The sequence below is a fragment of the Amphibalanus amphitrite genome, unplaced genomic scaffold (genome assembly GCF_019059575.1).
Source record: "Amphibalanus amphitrite isolate SeventyFive unplaced genomic scaffold, NRLGWU_Aamphi_draft 000288F_arrow, whole genome shotgun sequence".
NCBI classification, from domain to species: domain Eukaryota; kingdom Metazoa; phylum Arthropoda; class Thecostraca; order Balanomorpha; family Balanidae; genus Amphibalanus; species Amphibalanus amphitrite.
In genome coordinates, this window is record NW_024881783.1 from 573,462 (window position 1) to 597,356 (window position 23,895).

A 23,895-nucleotide genomic window follows, 5' to 3' on the forward strand; every position below is an offset into this window, starting at 1 on the left:
GTGCCTACAACCATACCAAGTATCAGCGCAATCGGCAAACTAACTACAGAGTTATTAGACTTGTTACCGAACTGACACCTCTTCGTATTGCACGTGGCACGTGCATTAGGGGTCACCCATACGCATCGAGAGGAGCACACTACGTTTGGGAAAGGAAGAAACTATCCCACACAAAAGACCGCGAGTGAATCGGTCCAGTGGTTGCAGAGATATAAGGTTGCGCCCCCACGGTGGCCGACTGCTAATATTTAGCAATAATCAGTGTCGCATCCGCACACGGGAGGTATCCCCGTCACCTGTTCGTATAGTCTAATGTGGTTGGGTTCAAGTCACAGTCGAGCCCTGCTTTTTTACAGCTTTTCTTAAAAACGGCACATCGTGTAGTGACGTTCTATACATTGTTGCAAAGAGCATCGAAAGTTGTACATTTTATTAACTTTTCACTTTGATACATGTGCAACGTAAAAAGTTATTAAGCAAAAAAGACGCTCCCATTGACTTTCCATGTTAAAAAATTTAAATTTCAAATTAACTTTATAAGAAAAAATGAGTTCTGCCAGCTTAACGAAGCATAACGGCATGTACTATGCTCTTTCCTCTACAAGATATAAGAGTTTGGGCGAAATCTATCTCTAAAATTTTGTACAAAGATCGAATGAAAATGTCTCTGCAAAGTCTCGACATCGCCGTCCATTGACTTAACATGGGACACAGCAAAATTCCAACTTTGACCTCGTGCAAAGACACGTTCCGAGATTCTGAGGGGTATACAGCGCACACTGGCGTGTACCCAAACGTGTTTGCCATAAAATGCTGGGAAGAAAACCACCTCTTCCTTGGCTCGTTTTCCCGCCATTTGCGATCGCGCAAAAAGTGTCCAAAACCCCGTTGACTTAACATGGGGAAAATGGAATCGCACGTGCCACGCGCAAAAGACTTCTTAGCGAGTAGCGACCGGTGCCATCAGGTAGATCGCCTCCGGGAGCCCATACCCTGAACTTTTTACGGAAATTGAGCGATTCGTCTAGGCCCCCGTCAAGTTGTACTGATTCGCGGCCAGACTTGCAAAACATAGCCCGGACAACGACCGCTCCGGTTGTTTTTCAATAGAAAAACACAATTCTAACGAATAGTGTTTGTCTTTTCATCTTTTCAAACAACCTGCGGTTACCAGCATCTGCGATGCTGGGCTCCGCATCGCGGGACCGCAGGTTGTTTGAGCAAGCACCTCTGTAACGCCGCAAAAACGCCACCCGCCAAACGAGAGGATATGAGCCTTGCACGTGCAGACCGGAGTGGGTGTGCTAAAAACTGACGTGCACGGCACCCTATTCGCCCGTCTAGAGCGGTGTGAAAAATTTGGGTGCAATCGGCCCGGCCGTTTTCGAGATCTTGAAGCGGCACCCTGCACGTGCGCACGTGCAGGCTGGGTCCCAACTGACTTGTGCACGGCACTCTATTCGCCGGTCTCTAGCGGTGTACCAAATTTAATCGCATTCGGCCCAGCCGTTTCAAAGATCTGGAAACGACCCCTACACGTGCGCACGTGCAGTTGTACCCCAACCGTGGCACATGAAAATCCATACTTACTGACTTGTGCACGGCACCCTACTAACCAGTCTCTAGTGGTATGCCAAATTTGAGCACAGTCGGTCCAGCCGTTCTTGAGATATGGAAGCGTCAGCCTGCACGTGCGCACGTGCAAACTGGGTCCCATCTGACTTGTGCACGGCACCCTACTCGCCGATCCCTAACGGTGTGCCAAGTTTGATCACAATTGGCCCAGCCGTTCTCGAGATCTGGAAGCGTCACCCTGCCCGTGCGCACGTGCAGCGGCACCCCAACCGTGACACATGGAAATGCATTGCACGGCGGGTGCCTACATCCATGCCAAATATCAGTGCAATCGGCAAACTAACTACAGAGTTATTAGACTTGTTACCGAACTGACACCTCTTCGTTTTGCACGTGGCACGTGCATTAGGGGTCACCCATACGTATCGAGGGTAGCACACTACGTGTGAGAAAGGAAGAAGCTATCCCACACAAAAGACCGCAAGTGAATCGGTCAAGTGGTTGTGGAGATATAAGCTTTGCAAAGGCGCCCCCAGTGCGGCCGACTGCTAATAATTAGCAATATTCAGCGTCGCGTCCGCACATGGGAGGTGTCCCCTTCACCTGTTCGTATACTCTAATGTGGTTGGGTTCAAGTCACAGTCGAGCCCTGATTTTTTACAGCTTTTCTTAAAAACGGCACATCGTGCAGTGACGTTCTATGCACCAGTGGAAAGAGCATCAGAAGTTGTATATTATATTAACTTTTCACCTATATGTCTTACTAAAGATAAAAGTTATAGAGGAATAAAAACGCTCCCATTGACTTTCCATGTTAAAAATTTTCATTTTCCAACGAACTTTATTAGAAAAAAAAACGATTTCTGCCAGCTTAACGAAGCATACCAGCATGTACTACGCTCTTTCCTGTACAAGCTATAAGAGTTTGGGCAAATTCTATCTCTAAAATTTTGTACAATGAACGAATGAAAATGTTTCTGCAAAGTCTCGGCATCGCCGTCCATTGACTTAACATGGGACACAGCAAAATTCCAACTTTGACCTTGTGCATAGAGGTGTTGCGAGATTCTGGCGGGTATACGGCGCACACGGGCGTGTACCGGAACGTGTTTGCCATAAAATGCTGGGAAGAAACCCACCTCTTCCTTGGCTCGTTTTCCCGCCATTGGCGATCGCGCAAAAAGTGTCCAAAACCCCGTTGACTTAACATGGGGAAAAGAATTCGCACGTGCCACGTGCCACGAGATTCTGGCGGGTATACGGCGCACACGAGCGTGTACCTGAACGTGTTTGCCATAAAATGCTGGGAAGAAAACCACCTCCTTCTTGGCTCGTTTTCCCGCTATTAGCGATCGCGCAAAAAGTGTCCAAAACCCCATTGACTTAACATGGGCGAAAATGGAATCGCACGTGCCACGCGCAAAAGACTTCTTAGCGAGTAGCGACCGGTGCCATCAGGTAGATCGCCTACGGGAGCCCATACACTGAACTTTTTACGAAGATTGTACATTTCGTCTAGGCCCCGCTCAAGTTGCCCCAATTCGCGGCCAGACTTGCAAAACATAGCCCGGAGAACGACCGCTCCGGTTGTTTTTCAATAGACCAGCATCTGCGATGCTGGGCTCCGCATCGCGGGACCGCAGGTTGTTTGAGCAAGCACCTTTGTAAACGCAGCAAAAACGCCCGCCGCCAAACGAGAGGATGAGCCTTGCACGTGCAGACCGGAGTCGGTGTGCTACGGACTGACGTGCACGGCACCCTATTCGCCGGTCTATAGCGGTGTGCCAAATTTGCGTGCAATCGACCCGGCCGTTTTCGAGATCTGGAAGCGACACCCTGCACGTGCGCACGTGCAACCTGGGTCCCAATTGACTTGTGCACGGCACTCTATTCGCCGGTTTCTAGCGATGTACCAAATTTAATCTGAATCGGCCCAGCCGTTTCAAAGATCGGGAAACGACCCCTACCCGTGCGCACGTGCAGCTGCACCCCAACCGTGGCACATGAAAATACATACTAACTGACTTGTGCACGGCACACTACTAACCAGTCTCTAGCGGTATGCCAATTTTGAGTACAGTCGGCCCAGCCGTTCTTGAGATCTGGAAGCGTCAGCCTGCACGTGCGCACGTGCATAACGGGTCCCATCTGACTTGTGCACGGCACCCTACTAACCAGCCTCTAGCGGTGTGCCAATTTTGATCACAATCGGCCCAGCCGTTCTCGAGATCTGGAAGCGTCACCCTGCCCGTGTGCACGTGCAGCGGCACCCCAACCGTGACACATGGAAATGCATTGCGCGGCAGGTGCCTACAACCATGCCAAGTATCAGCGCAATCGGCAAACTAACTACAGAGTTATTAGACTTGTTACCAAACTGACTTCTCTTCGTTTTGCACGTGGCACGTGCATTAGGGGTCACCCATACGCATCGAGAGTAGCACACTACGTTTGGGAAAGGAAGAAACTATCCCACACAAAAGACCGCGAGTGAATCGGTCCAGTGGTTGCAGAGATATAAGGTTTGTAAAGGCACCCCACAGGCGGCCTACTGCTAATATTTAGCAATAATCAGTGTCGCATCCGCACACGGGAGGTATCGCCGTCACCTGTTCGTATACTCTAATGTGGTTGGGTTCAAGTCACAGTCGAGCCCTGCTTTTTTACAGCTTTTCTTAAAAACGGCACATCGTGCAGTGACGTTCTATGCATCAGTGGAAAGAGCATCAAAAGTTGTATATTATATTAACTTTTCACCTATATATCTTACTAAAGATAAAAGTTATAGAGGAATAAAGACGCTCCCATTGACTTTCCATGTTAAAAATTTTAAATTTCAAATTAACTTTAAAAGAAAAAATGAGTTTTGCCACCTTAACGAAGCATACTAGCAAGTACTATGCTCTTTCCTCTACAAGATATAAGAGTTTGGGCGAAATCTATCTCTAAAATTTTGTACAAAGATCGAATGAAAATGTCTCTGCAAAGTCTCGACATCGCCGTCCATTGACTTAACATGGGACACAGCAAAATTCCAACTTTGACCTCGTGCAAAGACACGTTCCGAGATTCTGAGGGGTATACAGCGCACGCTAGCGTGTACCCAAACGTGTTTGCCATAAAATGCTGGGATGAAAACCACCCCTTTCTTGGCTCGTTTTTCCGCCATTCCCGATGGCGCAAAAAGTGTCCAAAACCCCGTTGACTTAACATGGGGAAAATGGAATCGCACGTGCCACGTGCCACGAGGTTTTAAGCGAGTAGCGACCGGTGCCATAAGGTAGATCGCCTCCGGGAGCCCATACACTGAACTTTTTACGAAGATTGTACATTTCGTCTAGGCTGCGACCAAGATGTCTCGATTCGCGGCCAGACTTGCAAAACATAGCCCGGAGAACGACCGCTCCGGTTGTTTTTCAATAGAAAAACACAATTCTAACGAATAGTGTTTGTCTTTTCAAACAACCTGCGGTTATCCGGGAGCCCATACACTGAACTTTTTACGAAGATTGTACATTTCGTCTAGGCTGCGACCAAGATGTCTCGATTCGCGGCCAGACTTGCAAAACATAGCCCGGAGAACGACCGCTCCGGTTGTTTTTCAATAGAAAAACACAATTCTAACGAATAGTGTTTGTCTTTTCAAACAACCTGCGGTTACCAGCATCTGCGATGCTGGGCTCCGCATCGCGGGACCGCAGGTTGTTTGAGCAAGCACCTCTGTAACGCCGCAAAAACGCCACCCGCCAAACGAGAGGATATGAGCCTTGCACGTGCAGACCGGAGTGGGTGTGCTAAAAACTGACGTGCACGGCACCCTATTCGCCCGTCTAGAGCGGTGTGAAAAATTTGGGTGCAATCGGCCCGGCCGTTTTCGAGATCTTGAAGCGGCACCCTGCACGTGCGCACGTGCAGGCTGGGTCCCAACTGACTTGTGCACGGCACTCTATTCGCCGGTCTCTAGCGGTGTACCAAATTTAATCGCATTCGGCCCAGCCGTTTCCAAGATCTGGAAACGACCCCTACACGTGCGCACGTGCAGTTGTACCCCAACCGTGGCACATGAAAATCCATACTTACTGACTTGTGCACGGCACCCTACTAACCAGTCTCTAGTGGTATGCCAAATTTGAGCACAGTCGGTCCAGCCGTTCTTGAGATATGGAAGCGTCAGCCTGCACGTGCGCACGTGCAAACTGGGTCCCATCTGACTTGTGCACGGCACCCTACTCGCCGATCCCTAACGGTGTGCCAAGTTTGATCACAATTGGCCCAGCCGTTCTCGAGATCTGGAAGCGTCACCCTGCCCGTGCGCACGTGCAGCGGCACCCCAACCGTGACACATGGAAATGCATTGCACGGCGGGTGCCTACATCCATGCCAAATATCAGTGCAATCGGCAAACTAACTACAGAGTTATTAGACTTGTTACCGAACTGACACCTCTTCGTTTTGCACGTGGCACGTGCATTAGGGGTCACCCATACGTATCGAGGGTAGCACACTACGTGTGAGAAAGGAAGAAGCTATCCCACACAAAAGACCGCAAGTGAATCGGTCAAGTGGTTGTGGAGATATAAGCTTTGCAAAGGCGCCCCCAGTGCGGCCGACTGCTAATAATTAGCAATATTCAGCGTCGCGTCCGCACATGGGAGGTGTCCCCTTCACCTGTTCGTATACTCTAATGTGGTTGGGTTCAAGTCACAGTCGAGCCCTGATTTTTTACAGCTTTTCTTAAAAACGGCACATCGTGCAGTGACGTTCTATGCACCAGTGGAAAGAGCATCAGAAGTTGTATATTATATTAACTTTTCACCTATATGTCTTACTAAAGATAAAAGTTATAGAGGAATAAAAACGCTCCCATTGACTTTCCATGTTAAAAATTTTCATTTTCCAACGAACTTTATTAGAAAAAAACGATTTCTGCCAGCTTAACGAAGCATACCAGCATGTACTACGCTCTTTCCTGTACAAGCTATAAGAGTTTGGGCAAATTCTATCTCTAAAATTTTGTACAATGAACGAATGAAAATGTTTCTGCAAAGTCTCGGCATCGCCGTCCATTGACTTAACATGGGACACAGCAAAATTCCAACTTTGACCTTGTGCATAGAGGTGTTGCGAGATTCTGGCGGGTATACGGCGCACACGGGCGTGTACCGGAACGTGTTTGCCATAAAATGCTGGGAAGAAACCCACCTCTTCCTTGGCTCGTTTTCCCGCCATTGGCGATCGCGCAAAAAGTGTCCAAAACCCCGTTGACTTAACATGGGGAAAAGAATTCGCACGTGCCACGTGCCACGAGATTCTGGCGGGTATACGGCGCACACGAGCGTGTACCTGAACGTGTTTGCCATAAAATGCTGGGAAGAAAACCACCTCCTTCTTGGCTCGTTTTCCCGCTATTAGCGATCGCGCAAAAAGTGTCCAAAACCCCATTGACTTAACATGGGCGAAAATGGAATCGCACGTGCCACGCGCAAAAGACTTCTTAGCGAGTAGCGACCGGTGCCATCAGGTAGATCGCCTACGGGAGCCCATACACTGAACTTTTTACGAAGATTGTACATTTCGTCTAGGCCCCGCTCAAGTTGCCCCAATTCGCGGCCAGACTTGCAAAACATAGCCCGGAGAACGACCGCTCCGGTTGTTTTTCAATAGAAAAACACAATTCTAACGAATAGTGTTTGTCTTTTCAAACAACCTGCGGTTACGGGAGCCCATACACTGAACTTTTTACGAAGATTGTACATTTCGTCTAGGCCCCGCTCAAGTTGCCCCAATTCGCGGCCAGACTTGCAAAACATAGCCCGGAGAACGACCGCTCCGGTTGTTTTTCAATAGAAAAACACAATTCTAACGAATAGTGTTTGTCTTTTCAAACAACCTGCGGTTACAATCATTCTGAGTTGGGTAACAACACTCTTCAGATACCTACCATCAACAACCTCACTATCTCCTATACCGGCATCTGCGATGCCGGGCTCCGCATCGCGGGACCGCAGGTTGTTTGAGCAAGCACCTTTGTAAACGCAGCAAAAACGCCCGCCACCAAACGAGAGAATGAGCCTTGCACGTGCAGACCGCAGTCGGTGTGCTACGAGCATTGCACATGCAGACCGGGGTGGGTGTGCTACAAACTGACGTGCACGGCACCCTATTCGCCGATCTATAGCGGTGTGCCAAATTTGAGTCAGGTCAAGTCAGGTCAACCGCTAGGGGTCGTGACGGGTATTCGTAATACGGCACCCTATTGGCCGGTCTCTAGAGGTGTACCAAATTTAAGCTCAATCGGCCCGGCCGTTCTCGAGATCTGAAAGTGTCACCCTGCACGTGCGCACGTGCAGCTACACCCCATCCGTGACACATGAAAATACATACTAACTGACATGCGCACGGCACCCTACTGATCGGTCTCTAAAGGTGTGCCAAATTTGAATGCAATCGGCCCGGCCGTTCCTGAGATCTGGAAGCGTCACCCTGCACGTGCGCACGTGCAACCTGGGACCCAACTGATCTGTGCAAGGCACCCTACTACGCAGTCTTTGGCGGTGTGCCAAATTTGAGTGCAATCGACCCGGCCGTTTACGAGATCTGGAAGCGACACCCTGCACGTGCGCACGTGCAGTCTGGGCCCCAATTGACTTTTGCACGGCACTCTATTCGCCGGTTTCTAGCGGTGTACCGAATTTAATCTGAATCGGCCCAGCCGTTTCCAAGATCTGGAAACGACCCCTACACGTGCGCACGTGCAGCTGCACCCCAACCTTGGCAAATGGAAATACACACTAACTGACTTGTGCACGGCACCCTACTAACCAGTCTCTAGTGGCATGCCAAATTTGAGCACAGTCGGCCCGGCCGTTCTCGAGATCTGGAAGCGTCGTCCTGCACGTGCGCACGTGCAAAATGAGTCCCATCTGATTTGTGCACGGCACCCTACTCGCCGATCCCTAACGGTGTGCCAACTTTGATCACAATCGGCCCAGCCGTTCTCGAGATCTGGAAGCGTCACCCTGCACGTGTGCACGTGCAGCGGCACCCCAACCGTGACACATGGAAATGCATTGCGCGTCGGGTGCCTACAACCATGCCAAGTATCAGCGCAATCGCCAAACTAACTACAGAGTTATTAGACTTGTTACCGAACTGACACCTCTTCGTTTTGCACGTGGCACGTGCATTAGGGGTCACCCATACGCATCGAGAACAGCACACTACGTGTAAGAAAGGAAGAAGCTATCCCACACAAAAGACCGCGAGTGAATCGGTCCAGTGGTTGCAGAGATATAAGGTTTGTAAAGGCACCCCACAGGCGGCCTACTGCTAATATTTAGCAATAATCAGTGTCACATCCGCACACGGGAGGTATCCCCGTCACCTGTTCGTATCCTCTAATGTGGTTGGGTTCAAGTCACAGTCGAGCCCTGATTTTTTACAGCTTTTCTTAAAAACGGCACATCGTGCAGTGACGTTCCATACATTGTTGGAAAGAGCATCGAAAGTTGTATATTTTATTAACTTTTCACTTTGGTATATCTGCAACGTAAAAAGTTATTAGGCAACAAAGACGCTCCCATTGACTTTCCATGTTAAAAATTTTAATTTTCAAATGAACTTTATAAGAAAAAATGAGTTCTCCCAGCTTAACGAAGCATAACGGCATGTACTATGGTCTTTCTTCTACAAGATGTATGAGTTTGGGCGAAATCTATCTCTAAAATTTTGTACAAAGATCGAATGAAAATGTCTCCGCAAAGTCTCGACATCGCCGTCCATTGACTTAACATGGGACACAGCAAAATTCCAAATTTGACCTCGTGCAAAGACACGTTCCGAGATTCTGAGGGGTATACAGCGCACACTGGCGTGTACCCAAACGTGTTTGCCATAAAATGCTGGGAAGAAAACCACCTCTTCCTTGGCTCGTTTTCCCGCCATTGGCGATCGCGCAAAAAGTGTCCAAAACCCCGTTCACTTAACATGGGGAAAATGGAATCGCACGTGCCACGCGCAAAAGACTTCTTAGCGAGTAGCGACCGGTGCCATCAGGTAGATCGCCTGCGGGAGCCCATACCCTGAACTTTTTACGAAGATTGTACATTTCGTCTAGGCCCCCGTCAAGTTGTACTGATTCGCGGCCAGACTTGCAAAACATACCCCGGACAACGACCGCTCCGGTTGTTTTTCAATAGAAAAACACAATTCTAACGAATAGTGTTTGTCTTTTCAAACAACCTGCGGTTAAAAACACAATTCTAACGAATAGTGTTTGTCTTTTCAAACAACCTGCGGTTATCAACAAATTTTCTTTAGGCCAAGCATGTTTCTGCTCTGCTTTTTATCCTCTCACTTGTTTTTTCGTTAGTTTTGTGCTGTTTTATGCTAATGAATTTACACTTACACAAGTTGGACGTTCAATTCACACATTGAAATGTTTTTCTTCTTGAATTATACTTCATTTTCCATTCTGTTTAAATGTCACCTGCTGTCTGTGTAGGATAGTTGCATTTTTCCATTTTCGCTGCGTTTCTGTCAGTGTTTGTGTTTTCAGTTTTGGTGGCAGTGATGGTCCAAAGGCTCGCTCAGAAATCGGCGTTAGACCTGTTGTGTGAGGTTGCGCTGGCGCCTGGAGACGCAATAGTCTCCGAACTTTTGGCCAATGACCTCAGGATTGAAAAGGAAAAGGTGAGTTGGTGCTGGTGCTGCAAGCACTGCCTGGCCCTGCTACAATCATAGCGGTGCTTATTGGGAGACATACTCAGCTCTTTGTTTTTTCCACAATTTTTTCAGGGGTGGGTCACCGATGACGTCACAGGTCAGGTCAAAGATAAAATATTTCACCGTTCACGGGGCTTCTAGGGAAAGCGCTATAACACCGAATAAAACGCATTTTGTCGAAAATCAGCGATAAGGCGTCAGTTGTCTAGTACATATGTTGCTATTAGAGGTCACTGGTCATACCAGGTCAGGTCACGGGTCAGGTCACCAAAGATCACCAAGGGTCACCGCATGAACCCAACTTTACTAAGGTTGTGCGATGCATGTTTTATATCCAGTTTTTCATTTCCAACTCAATGGTATTGGTTATAAGACCATCAGGTACGGTTTAGGTCACTTTCTGGTGGAGGTCAGGTCAAAAAAGGTCAAATTTCAAAGTTGATATTTTGCATAAAATGGGTATTGATTCGATGCAGCTCGTCACCGGGAGTCTAATGGTGGTCTTTAATTTTCGCTACGAGATCTAGAGTCGCTAAAAATTGAGTTTGAAAATTTGACGTCATCAATTTTGAACAGTTTTTTCGCTATAACTTGGCCAAAAAAGAGAAGGCGGTAGGGACTATCACATATATTCCGTTTTTTTTCGAAATTCAAAAAACTTTTTGGATTTTTCGGCTATTATTTTTCATTTTTTTTAATTTTGGGGGGTCAAAATAAAAAAAAATCGAAAAAACCGAAATAGCAGTTTTGTAGCCCTCTTGATTTCACACCTTTTATGTCAAGAACATTTTTCTGTATCTCTAAAGCTGTAGGCCTGACAGCTCTTCCCGCGAAACCTTTTTTTTTGTCGAAAATGGCAAAAATGACGTCACTCTGACGTCATTAGCGGCCAACCTATCATAGCCTTTGGAAAAAATTTTTGGTCACCATGTGCGCTAGCTACTCCCGGGAGGGTACTAAAGTTTGGTGACGATCGGCGCAGCGGTTCTCGAAATATATGGAAAAAAGTAAAGGGGGGGGGGGCAAAAAATGCCCCACCGCCTGGAAGGTTAAGGCGCGTGCTGCAGGTTTGAAGTCCGAATGTGCTTTTTTGCCTTTGATCGATACTTATTACGACCCTGGTAGTTTTAAACACTGATGGACATGATGCACTTCCTTGTCGGACTCGCAGGCGGCCAAGCGTTCCGGTAATGGCGTACTGGACCTGGACGAGATTCTCCAGCTCACGCCCAAACAGTTAGTGAAACACTTCACCCACTTTGAGTCCAACGAGCTGAAGCGGACGTTCAAGCACACGTGTCGTCTGGTGCCGTCCGAGTGCCAGTACGAGACCACCAGCTTCGGCAGCGAGGACAAGTCGCTGCGTGAGATCAAACGGCATCTGCAGGAGCACCTGGAACAACTCAAGACAGAGAGCAGTAAGTGCCCGCTAAATTTCGGCCTCCAGCATGTCAGCTGTCGTTATAGTCAATTTTGAATAGTTGCTTAGGTAAATGAATGAGTGTGTGGGTGCGAGTGTCCGGCCGTAGATCACTATGAACTTCTTGGGCTATAATTGTATTGTGCGCCTTATGAAAGCTTTTGGTAACCAGCTTCCTTTTGGCCTCGCCCACACTGACTTGATCAACGTTTTCCGATCCAGCCTCCTTCATCCATGGGCTGGATCCGCCTCCAGTTTGAGCCCTGAGGTCCGACCGGCGGCAAACCGGCCGATCCTGTCTTGAATATCGGACCAACTCCCATCGGATCACACTTTCCAAGTGATGAATATGTGCTGGGTTGAGTTTGGTTTTGTCACCATCTTCAGCTGTGAGTTTGAAATGGCATTAGGTAACCGAAAGTCCGAATAAAAAAGTCTGTTTTTAACATAATATTTTGTTTCAACAACTAACGCTGCTTTAATAATATGAAAAACAGTTTAACCCGCGCGGGGCTGGGGGGGGGGTAAATTTTACCCCCCCTCGCGAATTTTTGCGATATCTCAAAAACGGCGGCACGCAGCGCCGCCAAACTTTCAGTACCTTTTCTTACATCAATTTGACACCTTCCCTGAAAATTTGAGCGAAATCCGTCGGAAAATTTTTGAGAAATTGACGTTTTAGTGACGTCATGTTCGCCATTTTCGCCTCAAAAACGGCAAAAGTTCAAACGCCGCTAACATCTTCATTTTTAAAGGAATCAAGACGTAACAAAAAAGGTTATACGTAATTTTACTTTGTTTATCAAATAGCTATCTCGGTTTTTTGAAAATTTTGGATTTTGACCTAATTTTTTTCAAAAAACAGATTTTTTTGGGAAAATCATTATAAAATCCAAAATTTTGAGTCTATCGAAAAAACCGGAATATATGTCAGAGAAGTGGTCTATGTGCACCTACATACCAAATTTTAGAAGAATCGGTTCAAAAATGTGGGAGTTATTCAAAAATTTTTATGACGTCACGACACACAAAATTTTTGAAAAATGACTTTTTTGGAAGTTCTAGACCTCGTACGGAAACAAAAATAGCACCATTCGATTCGCCGTGAAAAACTGCATCAGATAGACACCTTTTTAGGCCTTAACAACCAACTTCAAAATTTGACCTCACTTGACCTGACCTTGACCTGACCTCGACCTGAAGTTCATCCAGAGGTGGTCCATATCACTTATTGAGTGTGCCTATTGAATTCTATGAGTAAAATGACCCATAAAACATGTGTCGCACATGCCCTTTTCTATATTTTGTTTTTTGGTGACCTGACCTGACCTGACCTTGACCTTGACCTCTGAATGATATTGTATGCAACTAATATTGTCTTGGTAGCCTAAGAACACGTTTTGGGCGATCAGTCTCAGTCCATGACTCCATTCTTCGGCAACTACGGTGCAAGGCCGATACTGTAGAAACTTGCAATTTGTACCCTTGACCTGACCTTGACCTTGACCTCAAACTTTAAATTAAGTACATGTTTTTAGTAGTTCGTGATGAGAGCTTTCGATTGGCGTTTGAATTTTCCAAATCGGACCATTAGTTCGGGAGATAACAGGGGGGGTAAAATTTACCCCCCCCCCCCAGCCCCGCGCGTTCGGCTGGAGACCCCAGCCCCGCGCGGGTTAATATATCCCTTGCGTAGCTCAGGTTGGGTGCTGACAGTATTTTGCTGGTTTTGCAGCGGGCCGTATAATATTCACGGCTGAAACTACTGTGCCTATACCACGGAGGGTTATCGAGTCGCGCCAAGGCAAAAAATCACCGGTCGAGGCCTCTCGTGAAAAGCGGTCTTACATTGCTCACGAGCTTGTTCCCCAAGCACCTGAAGCCCCCGACAATCATGCTGCTAGCCCAGAACGGGCATATGCTCAACGATCGTCGCCGTCGGAGAGGCCGTCGAAACGAACTCCGACAAGGCCCAAGAAGCGCCCGGTGGAGTCGCCGCCGCCGGCACTGGTCAGTCCTCCGGAGCGGTCCCAGTCCCGCCGGAGACGCACCATCGAACCGCCGCCGCCGCCGGCGGCGGTCCAGCCTCCGGCCGTGTCCCCGGCGCCTCCTCCTCCGGCGCCGCCGTCTCCGCCGCGAGAGCAGCTCCGCGAGCACGACTACGCGCGGGACTCCGCACTGGAGTCCTCCGCTGGCCCCTCGGCGGACTCTGCGCCGACACCGCCGGAGCCGTCCGTCAACCCAGCTGAGAGCGAGGCGCCCACGGGTGCTGGCACAGCCAGTCAGAATCACTCGGCGGTCCCGTTTGAGTCTGACCTAGCTCTGCTTGGTCTCATGGAGCGGGAAGTGATTGGACCGGGCTCCGACGACGGCCTCGGCGGCGGTGACAGTGCCGAGAGCAGCGACGGCGTGCCGCTGGTGGGCGCCGAACAGGTGATCCGCGGCGGCGTGATGCGCTCCGCGGACCTGCCGGTCATCATGGAGGGCGGCTCGGCGACCGTCAGCGGCCTGCGCCGCTACACCCGCGTGGTGGAGCGCGACGAGTATAAGCAGCACCGGAAGCCCAAGGGGCTGGCCAAGTTCATCAGCCAGTCGGAGGAGGACAAGGAGAAGGCGCGACAGGCGCTGATCGAGATGCGCCTCCGGCCCAGCATGTGCAACAACTACGTGAACTACGTGTGCCGCGTGTGCTTCCCGCCGCAGCGCTTCACGGCCCTGTCCTCGCTACAGTCGCACTACAAATGCCACCTAGGTACGTAATGCATTGGGTACCATAAGTTTCTACTTAATTCCTTTTTATGGGTTTTACAAACTAACTTTTTACAAACAAATTTTTTAAGTCAGCTCTACAAACTAACTTTTTATGGGCTAGTTTGCAAACTTAAGATTTGAGCATCTTTATCCTGATCATAGGTAACATGATATCTATTATATTCGAGTTATGGCTTTGTTTTTCGTCATGTCTGTGGTCGTTATCCGACTGCAGTTGCATTCCTAATTAATTAATAGTCATATGACCCTCGCATTTTTTTCAGGCATCAAGGACTTCTCCTGCAAGCTGTGCCACAAGTCTTTCACTCGAAAGACGTCGCTCGACTGCCACATGCTGATCCACGAGCACAAGACGCGGTTCCGCTGCAGCACTTGTGGCCACGAGTTCCGACAAAAGTCGCACTACACCGAGCACCTGCGTCGACACACCGGCGAGACGCCCTACATGTGCTCCGTCTGCGGCCGGGGGTGAGGAGACAGACGGCGCACACTGGTCGGAAACGCTCCAGCGAGAGGCCAGCGGCCTTTCCGCAAAAGTTTTTTGCTTGTTATTCCACAACTAGTGAAGCAAACTTCATAAAACTTTGCATACCTTCTCTGTCATATGTAAGCTATCATTGGATGTCAAGCACTAAATATATGACGTGAATCTGTTAAGTTATGACGTCATAATTGAGTATAATACAGGATCTAGCACCACTTTAAGTCAACAAGGGAAATTGGGAACTGCTATTCGGGCACCGGGAATGGTTTCATGCACTCCTTGCAAGGTCCAGTGCTTGACTTTAGCATTGTTGACTTTGCGTGACGTCATTTATGACGTCACTAAGGCCATGTAAGTTTTTCGTCAATAACTCCTGATCAGATGGAGCTAGATAATCGAGAAAGCCACCATTGGACTCAGGAAGACCTGCCGAATCGAATGATATGCAATATGACCTCCTTCACCCATTTTCGTGACCTGAGGGGCTCCGACCTGACCTTGACCCGAGGTTAACCCGCGCCCTGCTGGGGGGGGGTGTTTGAACACCCCCCTTGTGGTTTTTCGCGAATATCTCAAAAACGGCGGCGCGGAGCGCTGCCGTTTTTGGTACAGCTTATCATACATCAATTCTACACATGTTGTGAAAATTTCAGACCAAGGTCATTCAAGGTCAGGTCACCAGGTCACTTGAAGTGACCTCACCTTATAAAAAGTTTCAATGTCTGTCATAGCTACACCGAGTGACCGATCGCTTTGAAACTTTCAGCGATTGCTAAGAGCAATAGCATGTACAAAATGTATATCTCAGAACTTTGATATCGATGACCTAAGGTCAGGTCAATTTTGCGACATTATAAGTCAATGGGAGAAAATTGAAATGCGCCTCTTTTGGACGAAAGACATTATAAACACTCCCAAACACTGAATTACAAGTGGTTTAGACACACTGAACATGGAAATGGTGTCCGTGACCCCTGTTTATGCCCTGAGGTCATCTAAGGTCACGAATGGTATCTAACAGTTTTTCGCAAATAACTTTTGATAGAGGCATGCTAGAGCGATGAAAACGCCTTAGATGTGTTCAGCTCGACGATACGGATCGACTGATATGCAACATGACCCCTTCCGGTCAGGTCATGACCTTGACCTGAGGTCAAATTTTCAAGTTGACCTTTCAAGTTCAAGTTATAGTTCATTCGATGCATCTTGACGAGAGGAAAACGATGCCGGTAAAAGTAAGCTCGTACAAGGCTTGGGTCAAAAATTATTGCAGAAAAACTGTTTCCGAAAAAATCGGCTATTTTTGCAGTTTTTGCCCCCTGCAGGCAAAACCGTTGACGTTGGGTCAAATCTGAGAAAATTACTCAGAAAGGGCGTTAATAGGGCTATCGAATGCGCTTTTCCGCGGCGCTGTAGCTCTATTGGTTCCCGAGTTATGTGTTGGCTTCTTGGAAATTTTCGACATTCGACCTGGAAATCGGCGAAATTTTGCCTTCAATGACCTCTGGTGACCTGACCTTTGACCTGACCAAAAAATTGACCGAAGTGATTTCCTCATTATTTTTGACGCTCTTCCGAACGCCGCCTTCCGCGTATCGCTACGTGGCCCAGGAGCCGAGTTAGAAGGGGGGGGGGTGTTCAAACACCCCCCCCCCCAGCAGGGCGTGGAAATCCAGGACCCCCAGCCGGGCGTGGGTTAACACCTTAACCCTCGCCAGCACAGGGGGGGGGGGTTGATGCACCCCCTAAGGTTTTTCGCGAATAACTCGCGTAAAAAGCTGCCGATCGCGACGAAACTTTCAGTACCCTCGCATTGATCAATTTTACACCTACCCTGGAAATTTCATGACCCTGACCCCAATGACCTTTGACCTGTGACCTCTTTTCCGTGACCATGTTTGGCCGAAATCGCGATTCGGCGTATGTCGGCTCGCATTAGCCGAGCGTTTGCAAGCTTTTCGTGGTTTCAAACGTTCAAAATGTGATTGATGTTGCTCCCATTCATTAGGATGGGTGTCAAGGTCACCTGAATGTCAGGTCAGGTCATTGACCTTTGGTGACCTCGGGTGACCTCGGTTCACTTTTTCGAGTTTTACATGTTTCTAGGCTAGTTTTTGGAGCTGAATTCTAATTTAGCAACCATTTGAACAATTACGAAGTAGTTTTGACGCCTTCGTAACATGTTACGAAGCTGTCAGAGGCGGTTGACACGTATTACGAATGCCCGTCACAACCCCTACCGGTTGACCTGACCTGACCTGATCCGACCTGGTCTAAATGCTTAAAGACATCATCTCTGATCAAAGTTAATACGATATTCGTGATCAGCACCCCGGAAAACCACATAGCAGCCACAATTTACGACTTTCTAACAGGTCACGATTTTCCCGGTTTTCGGGTCATTGACCTGACCTGGAAGGTCACCCGATGACCTAGGACATTAAAATTCGGTATCATCGGCTTCCTCTCGTGACGGGCAACACGCTCGTTTTTTCCGCGAGGCTCTAGCTCGATCAGGGGCCAAACGCGAGGGGGGGTCGTACCACCTTCGTCGTGCCCCCTTGTGCCGTCGAAGTACGCAAAATGGCCTGTGCCGGCGAGGGTTAAGTTGACTTCACCCGAACACCAAGTATAGCATTCAACGCGCCTGAGCTAGAGAAACACGATTATGCCAAAATCGCGGCAGTGCGACCATTTTTGGCAAAGTAATTAACCTAAAACCGAGCCCGTGCCTTGTGGCACTTACCTGACCTAAGAGGTCACTGGCTGACCTAAGACCTTAAAATCGGGTAGTACCTAATTTTTGCGTCTTATAACGGCACACAAGTTTGTTTTTTTTCCCGCGAGGCTCTAGCTCAATTAGAGGCGAAACCGAAACGGCGAGGGAGTTGTACCAACCCTCCCCGGTCAATGTAGAAAACCAATCGGTCCGGCCAGGGTTAAATACCAGAATTGTGATCTAATGTAAAACGACGGCCCAAGGCAACCCGACGTCAGTGACAGGTGTCCTATATTTGCAGCGTCTTATATTCACGAAGGTTTCAATTTCCACTTTCTTCAGCCGAGTGATGGTTGTCAATAGCAAGGCTCTCTAAATGCAAGCCGTAATCGCCACGCAATATGTGGAAGGCTTTTGATGTCAATACATCCATAAATGCATACATAAAACGCGCTTTTCACAAAATTCATAAACTCAAGCGCATCTGTTTTTAGTGACCAGTCAACTACGCATGGATGCGTGCAGGCCACACAGGTCAGCGTAAGCCGGGCGCGGCGGCCGAGCCGAAACTGGGGCGGGGCGGGCGGTAGTTGGGTAGGAAGAGCGGCTCCTGCAAATTTTGCGCAAATATGCGCAGTTAGCTTTTATGTTGCCCTGGTGTAAATTTAAATCCTACTTCATCTCACAAAAAATGAGTGGAACTAGATGGGACTACCTGTTGTTTCCTTACCTAAACTTTGCAGTTATATTCCAGAATCACTGTAGGAGAGCCTTCATAAAAAAAGCTATAATACATCTTAGTTAGGGAAAAAGTATAACAAAAATTTTGCACTGACCAGTCGGCAACTTCATAACGAACATTTTGATGCATAATATGTGGGATTTCAATTTGGTGTCTATCAGCAATAACCTTCGCCCCAGTGGGGGGGGGGCATATGTTACCACCCTGTCGCGTTTTTTGCGTATAAATAAAAAACCGCGGCGCGTAGCGCCGCGCCGCTTGGCATAGCTTTTTGTGCATCAATTTTGGACAATGTGTGAAATTTTTGACCCCAGGTCATGTCAGGTCAGTTCACCAGGTCAAGTTAACTGACCAAGCCTAAAAAAAAGTTTGCAATCATGTCCAGCCTGCAGTGTTTGTCAAAAAGGTTTGAAACTTGGTGGATTGCATGCTGTTATAGGCGCCTACAATTTGTATATCTCGGATTTTTTATATCCGTGACCTAAGGTCAGGTCAGTGGCGTGACCTTTCCATTACAAGTCAATGGAGAAAAATGAAAATGCCTCTAGATCCGTGTGTACGCATCGGAACAGTCTAAATATTTCAGAATCACAATGATGTAGTCCACTCGTGATGACCAAGGTGTCATTTTTGCTGATAGCCTCTAGACAGGTCATCCGAGGTCACTTGAGGCTACAAACAGTTTTTTGCCAATAACTCGCGATTGGAAAGAGATAGAACGCTGGGGATGGTCTCATTGTGTTTGTCTTGTTGAGACGCATCGACTGATATGCAACATGACCTTTTCCGGTCAGGTCATGACCTTGACCTGAGGTCAAAGTTTCAAGTTGACCTTTCAATGTCAAATTATAGTTCATTCGACGCGTCTCGGCGAGGGGAACACGATTCTGGCAATAGAAATGTCGTGGCTTTTTGTAGTCGAAAGTTATTGTCGAAAAACACTTTTCGTAAAAACAGCTATTTTTGGAGTTTTTGCCCTCTGGAGGCTAAACTGTTGACCTGAGGTCAATATTGATAATGACCTTTTCAAAAGAAGAGTTCAAAAGCTATCGTTTGCTGTTTCATGCGTTTTTCTAGCTACCATAGTTCCTGAGAGAACGGCATGTTTTCTGAAAAATATAATGACAATTGGCAAATTTTGACCTTTGATGACCTCTGGTGACCCCAATATTGCTCTAAGGTGAAAAATGACCGAAATACTTTCAAACGTACGCATTGAGAGCTATTGACTGCTTTTTACCGCGTCTTTCTAGCCCTCTTAGTTTTTGAGTTAGAGGTGGGTGGTAACATATGCCCCCCTCACTAGGGCGAAGTTGGCTGAGACCGCCACTGGGGCGCGGGATAAGACTCTGAATATCCGGCTCAAGAAACCTCTTGCTCCGCGTCAGTTTCCGAGTTCTGGGATACCCCATCTTCGGGGACTGATTACAACTATTTTTGGTCACCTGGATTAGTTTTTTTGGCCTAAGTATAATAATTTGATCAATTTCAAATCGATCTATATAAAAAATAATCCGAAACTCCGGAATCGCCCGTGGCCTCTCGTGAGGGCGTTTCCGACCAGTGTGCGGCGGTGGGTAGGGGTGAGGAGACGGACAGACGAACGGTCACGGGCAGGGCTGGGTAGCCGACCCGACTTGTGTGGGTCACGGAGCCACACTATGATGATACGCCTATATCAGTTAATTTTGTCATTACATGAATTTTGCTTTGATTTGCGACGTTTCACCAGCTATCTACCCGAATGAACGAAGTTTTACCACAATATCAAGAACAATAACGGTGCGAGCTGACTCTCTTTTGTGTGACAGTTTCAAGGCGAAGAACTCGTACCGTCGCCACCTGGAGTCGAAGCACGGCCAGCGTCTGACCAACAGCGGCAACATCGTCATCCTGTCCGATGACGAGCACCGCCGGCTGCTGGAGCGCTCCCACCAGGAGAACCGATCCAGGAGGCCGAGGTAGGTCCGGCAGACCGGCCCATAGAAAGAGGCTGTGCTCGGAAGAAGACGGTGTGGTTGAAAGTGGTGGCCTTTAAGTGAACATGCCCGATGCCGATATCCAAAAGTTTTTTTTTTGCACTTTTCCTATATCAACGTAGCATAAAATGATGAGTTAACAATCGCATTTTGCTGATGTGTTTGCCGCACATTGCCACATGCCTTCGATTTTCGTTGCGTTTAGTCTTAGCGAATCACCATCATCCTTGTTTTTTTTTTGTCGTTTACCACATTGAGCTCGTGTTCGCCGCCGCCTTGCCTTATGCCAGTTCTGACTCAGCATTTCTGTTTGTGCCTGTACCGGTGACCTGACGCCGCGCTGTCCGTCCGCCTGCAGGGCCCGGCCTCGTTCGGACGACTCTCAAGCGCCGCCCAGTCCGAGCAAGATGGGCTTCTCGTACGTGGACGTCGTGGTGCGTCAGTCGACGGGCCGTGTGGAGTACATGTCTAACGTGGAGAGCATCGTGCCGCCGCCGGGCCGTGACGTGCTGGAGCAGGTGGTGGACGCCACGGTGGCTGACGGACCGGGGGAGAAGCCGACGCTGGCAGAGCAGCTTCTGGACCCGCTGCCGCCGCTGGAGATCCTGCCGCCGCTGCAGGACTGGGAGAGAGAGCTCACCCCCCTGGATAAGTTCACCCCTGGCGCACCCTCGGTCGCCAATGATCGGGTGCAAAGGCCGCGAATCAATCTGACCAGCTCTCTTGGCAAGTACAACGTGTTCTACTCGTCGGGCAATGTGTCCAACAATGTGCGTGTCGTCCAAAAGTGAGTGGGCGACAGCGCCGTGCGGGGTGGGAGGCACCCCCACCTAGGAAGCGTCCATGTCTGATAGACTACATCAGCTGCGCGTGGTACTGTCGGGGGCAAAGACAATCCCCGTCGAGAAAGCTGAGTTGAAGTTGGAGACGAAACGGGAAACGTGTACATTTTGAGGGTCGTAGAGCTTGATGGAGAGATTAGACGAGTATCAAATCATGTAGCCAGTATGCGGTGATTTCGCGTAGCCATTGTGTGTGAGAGTATCGTGTTCTTCATGAAGAGTCTTGCAGTTCTCTTTTGATAATCATTCGTTTTAGGCGTTCTGGCTCGCCTGCGTCGACCACAAAGCCACCCTTCAGACCCCTCGAATCGACGCGCTGGTTGATGCTTCATAGGCCACTGAATTTTTGGCCAAGATGCGTTATATCGCAATGTGTGCCAAATTACTGGAGTGTTGGGCCGGTGGCGCTTTTCAGGCTGGCTGGCCATATGATGCACATGGGCATGATGCAGACTCCATCTGCCATTGTTAGGTGTGTTGCCGATTCATTCACTGATTCGTTCATCAATTCATTCATTCACTTATTTATGCTCACCTTCATTCATTCATTCGCTTCAATTCGCTCTATATTATTTCTGCAGATGTCATCGTCTTATTTTATGCAAAGAGCAATGGAGGTCTTATTAGTTTTTCTCCGTCCTAGGAGACCTTTTAATTTTCAAATGTCTGACAATGAACGTTCAACATTTCAAATGTCTCTATAATTGTCTCGCGACCTTAATTTTTTGGCTAATGACCTTTGCCGTCGATTGTAGGTCAGACGTCAAAAATATTTTCATTGCACAAGCATGAATGCTCGTTTTTATTTCAATATATTGTGAAAATGAAGAAGGCGTCTCATGTTGCAGTTCGCAACATTTCATGAAAATATTTTTATGTCGTTACGGTTACGTAAATGTAGATTTACACTTCGAATCGTTACAATTCCTATTATTCTGAGTAACGTAACATCGACTTATCGTTCCTCACGTCACGTTGTAATCGCAGCATAGCATTAATTAAAGTAAACGATGACTTTAAATATTGCTTAAACTTGTTGCTGAACAACCATGAGTCGTACACCGGTTCCCACTCCGAGAAGAGGAGACAGAGTGAGACGCGCTCCAGTTCGTTATGGTTTCGAAGACGACGAACGGGAGAGCATCAATGAAGCCGGGGCCATGAGTGTTTGCTCATCAGTCTCGATGTCGTCGAAAGCTTCATCACGCAAGCCACGCACTGTCTTGTGACGCTCGGTCCGTGAACACGTACCACCACCGTCTTCATCAGCATAACTTTACGATCGGCGTTCACCGTGCCCACTACCGCTGTCGTCTGCGGCTTGGTGTGTAGCAGAGCGTGATGTTTTTCTTTGCAGCCGTCGACGCCACATGGCAGTTGTCTATGACACTGCTGCGTGCGATGTGACGTACTCAAACACCGCACACAGACGCTGTTTGACTCGGTCCACTTCCATCTCCGGTCACCGGTCAGCTCTTGGAAAGCTTTGCAGCGCGAAATCCAATGGGGCTGCTTACAAAAGTAGCACGAGACCTGCACTCGACTCCGTGTTCCTTGCCCACTGGGACTGGTTGCGTCTGTCGCGGCCACACGACCCACTTCAGCAGCGCTGTCCATCGCGTAACTCTGCCTTACTTTTCTGGGTAGTGGGCGTGGCTTTGCCGAGCTCAGCGCGAACGGCGCTGAATTGCCGGTCTTGAGCGTGCTCCTCCAGAAAGTCACAGAAGGTGCGGCAGGTGACGTCACCGTGTTCGTCCGCATGCTGTCTTCCGTATGAGCCCCATGCATGCTGACTGTCCAGAGGCAGCTTCTCTACGAGCAGGCTGATCGTTCGAAAGTTGTTCATTTCGTTTTCGCTTCCCATCGATTCGAGGACTGCTATCGCGTTGTATACCTCTGTGCTGAAGCGAGCGAGTTCTTCGACATCCATGACACTCATTTTTGATCGTTCTAGGAGTTTTCTCGTTACAGCTTGAGTTACGCGCAGTTTGTTTCCGAATCTGGAATCTAAGACGTGTAGAATGCGCGTCAGAGAGACTCCAGCCAGGAGGGCACCGTGCACGGCATTAAATGCCTCCCCTTTCAGCCTCTCTTTGAGGTGAGACACGATCTTGGCTTCGGAAAATAGGCCGCTTTCCAGTGCCTCGTTGACTTGCCGTTTGAACAGTGGGTAGTGTGCCACATCACCGTCAAAACACAGTACATCTAACTTAGGAGCCTCAGTAATCGTGATATTCACAGGCTTGTTGGCTTGTTGGCTCTGACACTAATCGAGAGTGATTTGGCAGAAGAACTGGGACTTGACACGAAGCCGGACAAGATGAGAATTAGGACGATGACCGGCGTCACAGAGCACGAAGTTGGAAAACTCGACCTTCTCGTCAGCAGCGTCGAAACAGGAAACGAGTTTGAGCTGAAGGATGCCGTAGCCATCAACAAGCTGGAACTGAGCAGAAGCCCAGTGACTATGACGGAACATCAAGGAATCAAGACGCACACGTAAGGATCATGGCTCGGACTGTAATGCCGGGCGTGTACAAAACGTCTGTAATATGATACAATATAATATGATTTGCGGCCATCAAAAATCATCATTCATCAAAATTCATCAGATCAGATCAGAATAGTTGAGGCTCAT

The 23,895-nt window shown here is 48.4% G+C and overlaps 2 protein-coding genes across 4 annotated transcripts in view; both read left to right on the forward strand.

Moving 5' to 3' along the window:
- The window catches only part of LOC122387498 (zinc finger protein Gfi-1-like), a 73,231-nt gene extending 49,386 nt beyond the window's left edge, over nt 1–23,845 (forward strand). For 2 of the 3 annotated variants that reach the window (XR_006257606.1, XR_006257607.1), the window contains exons 3-9: nt 10,133–10,266; nt 11,471–11,717; nt 13,455–14,471; nt 14,755–14,959; nt 20,248–20,397; nt 20,774–21,919; nt 21,950–23,845. Coding sequence is in view for 1 of the 3 variants with exons in the window: in XM_043377753.1 (XP_043233688.1) it covers nt 10,147–10,266; nt 11,471–11,717; nt 13,455–14,471; nt 14,755–14,959; nt 20,248–20,397; nt 20,774–21,206 (2,172 nt within the window). In the remaining 2 variants the exon portion in view is untranslated. Of the gene's footprint in view, nt 1–10,132; nt 10,267–11,470; nt 11,718–13,454; nt 14,472–14,754; nt 14,960–20,247; nt 20,398–20,773 lie in introns of all 3 variants that reach the window. The other variant, XM_043377753.1, reaches the window with a different exon arrangement.
- The window catches only part of LOC122387497 (zinc finger protein Gfi-1-like), a 92,650-nt gene that overhangs the window by 49,187 nt on the left and 19,568 nt on the right, over nt 1–23,895 (forward strand). The window lies entirely within an intron of this gene.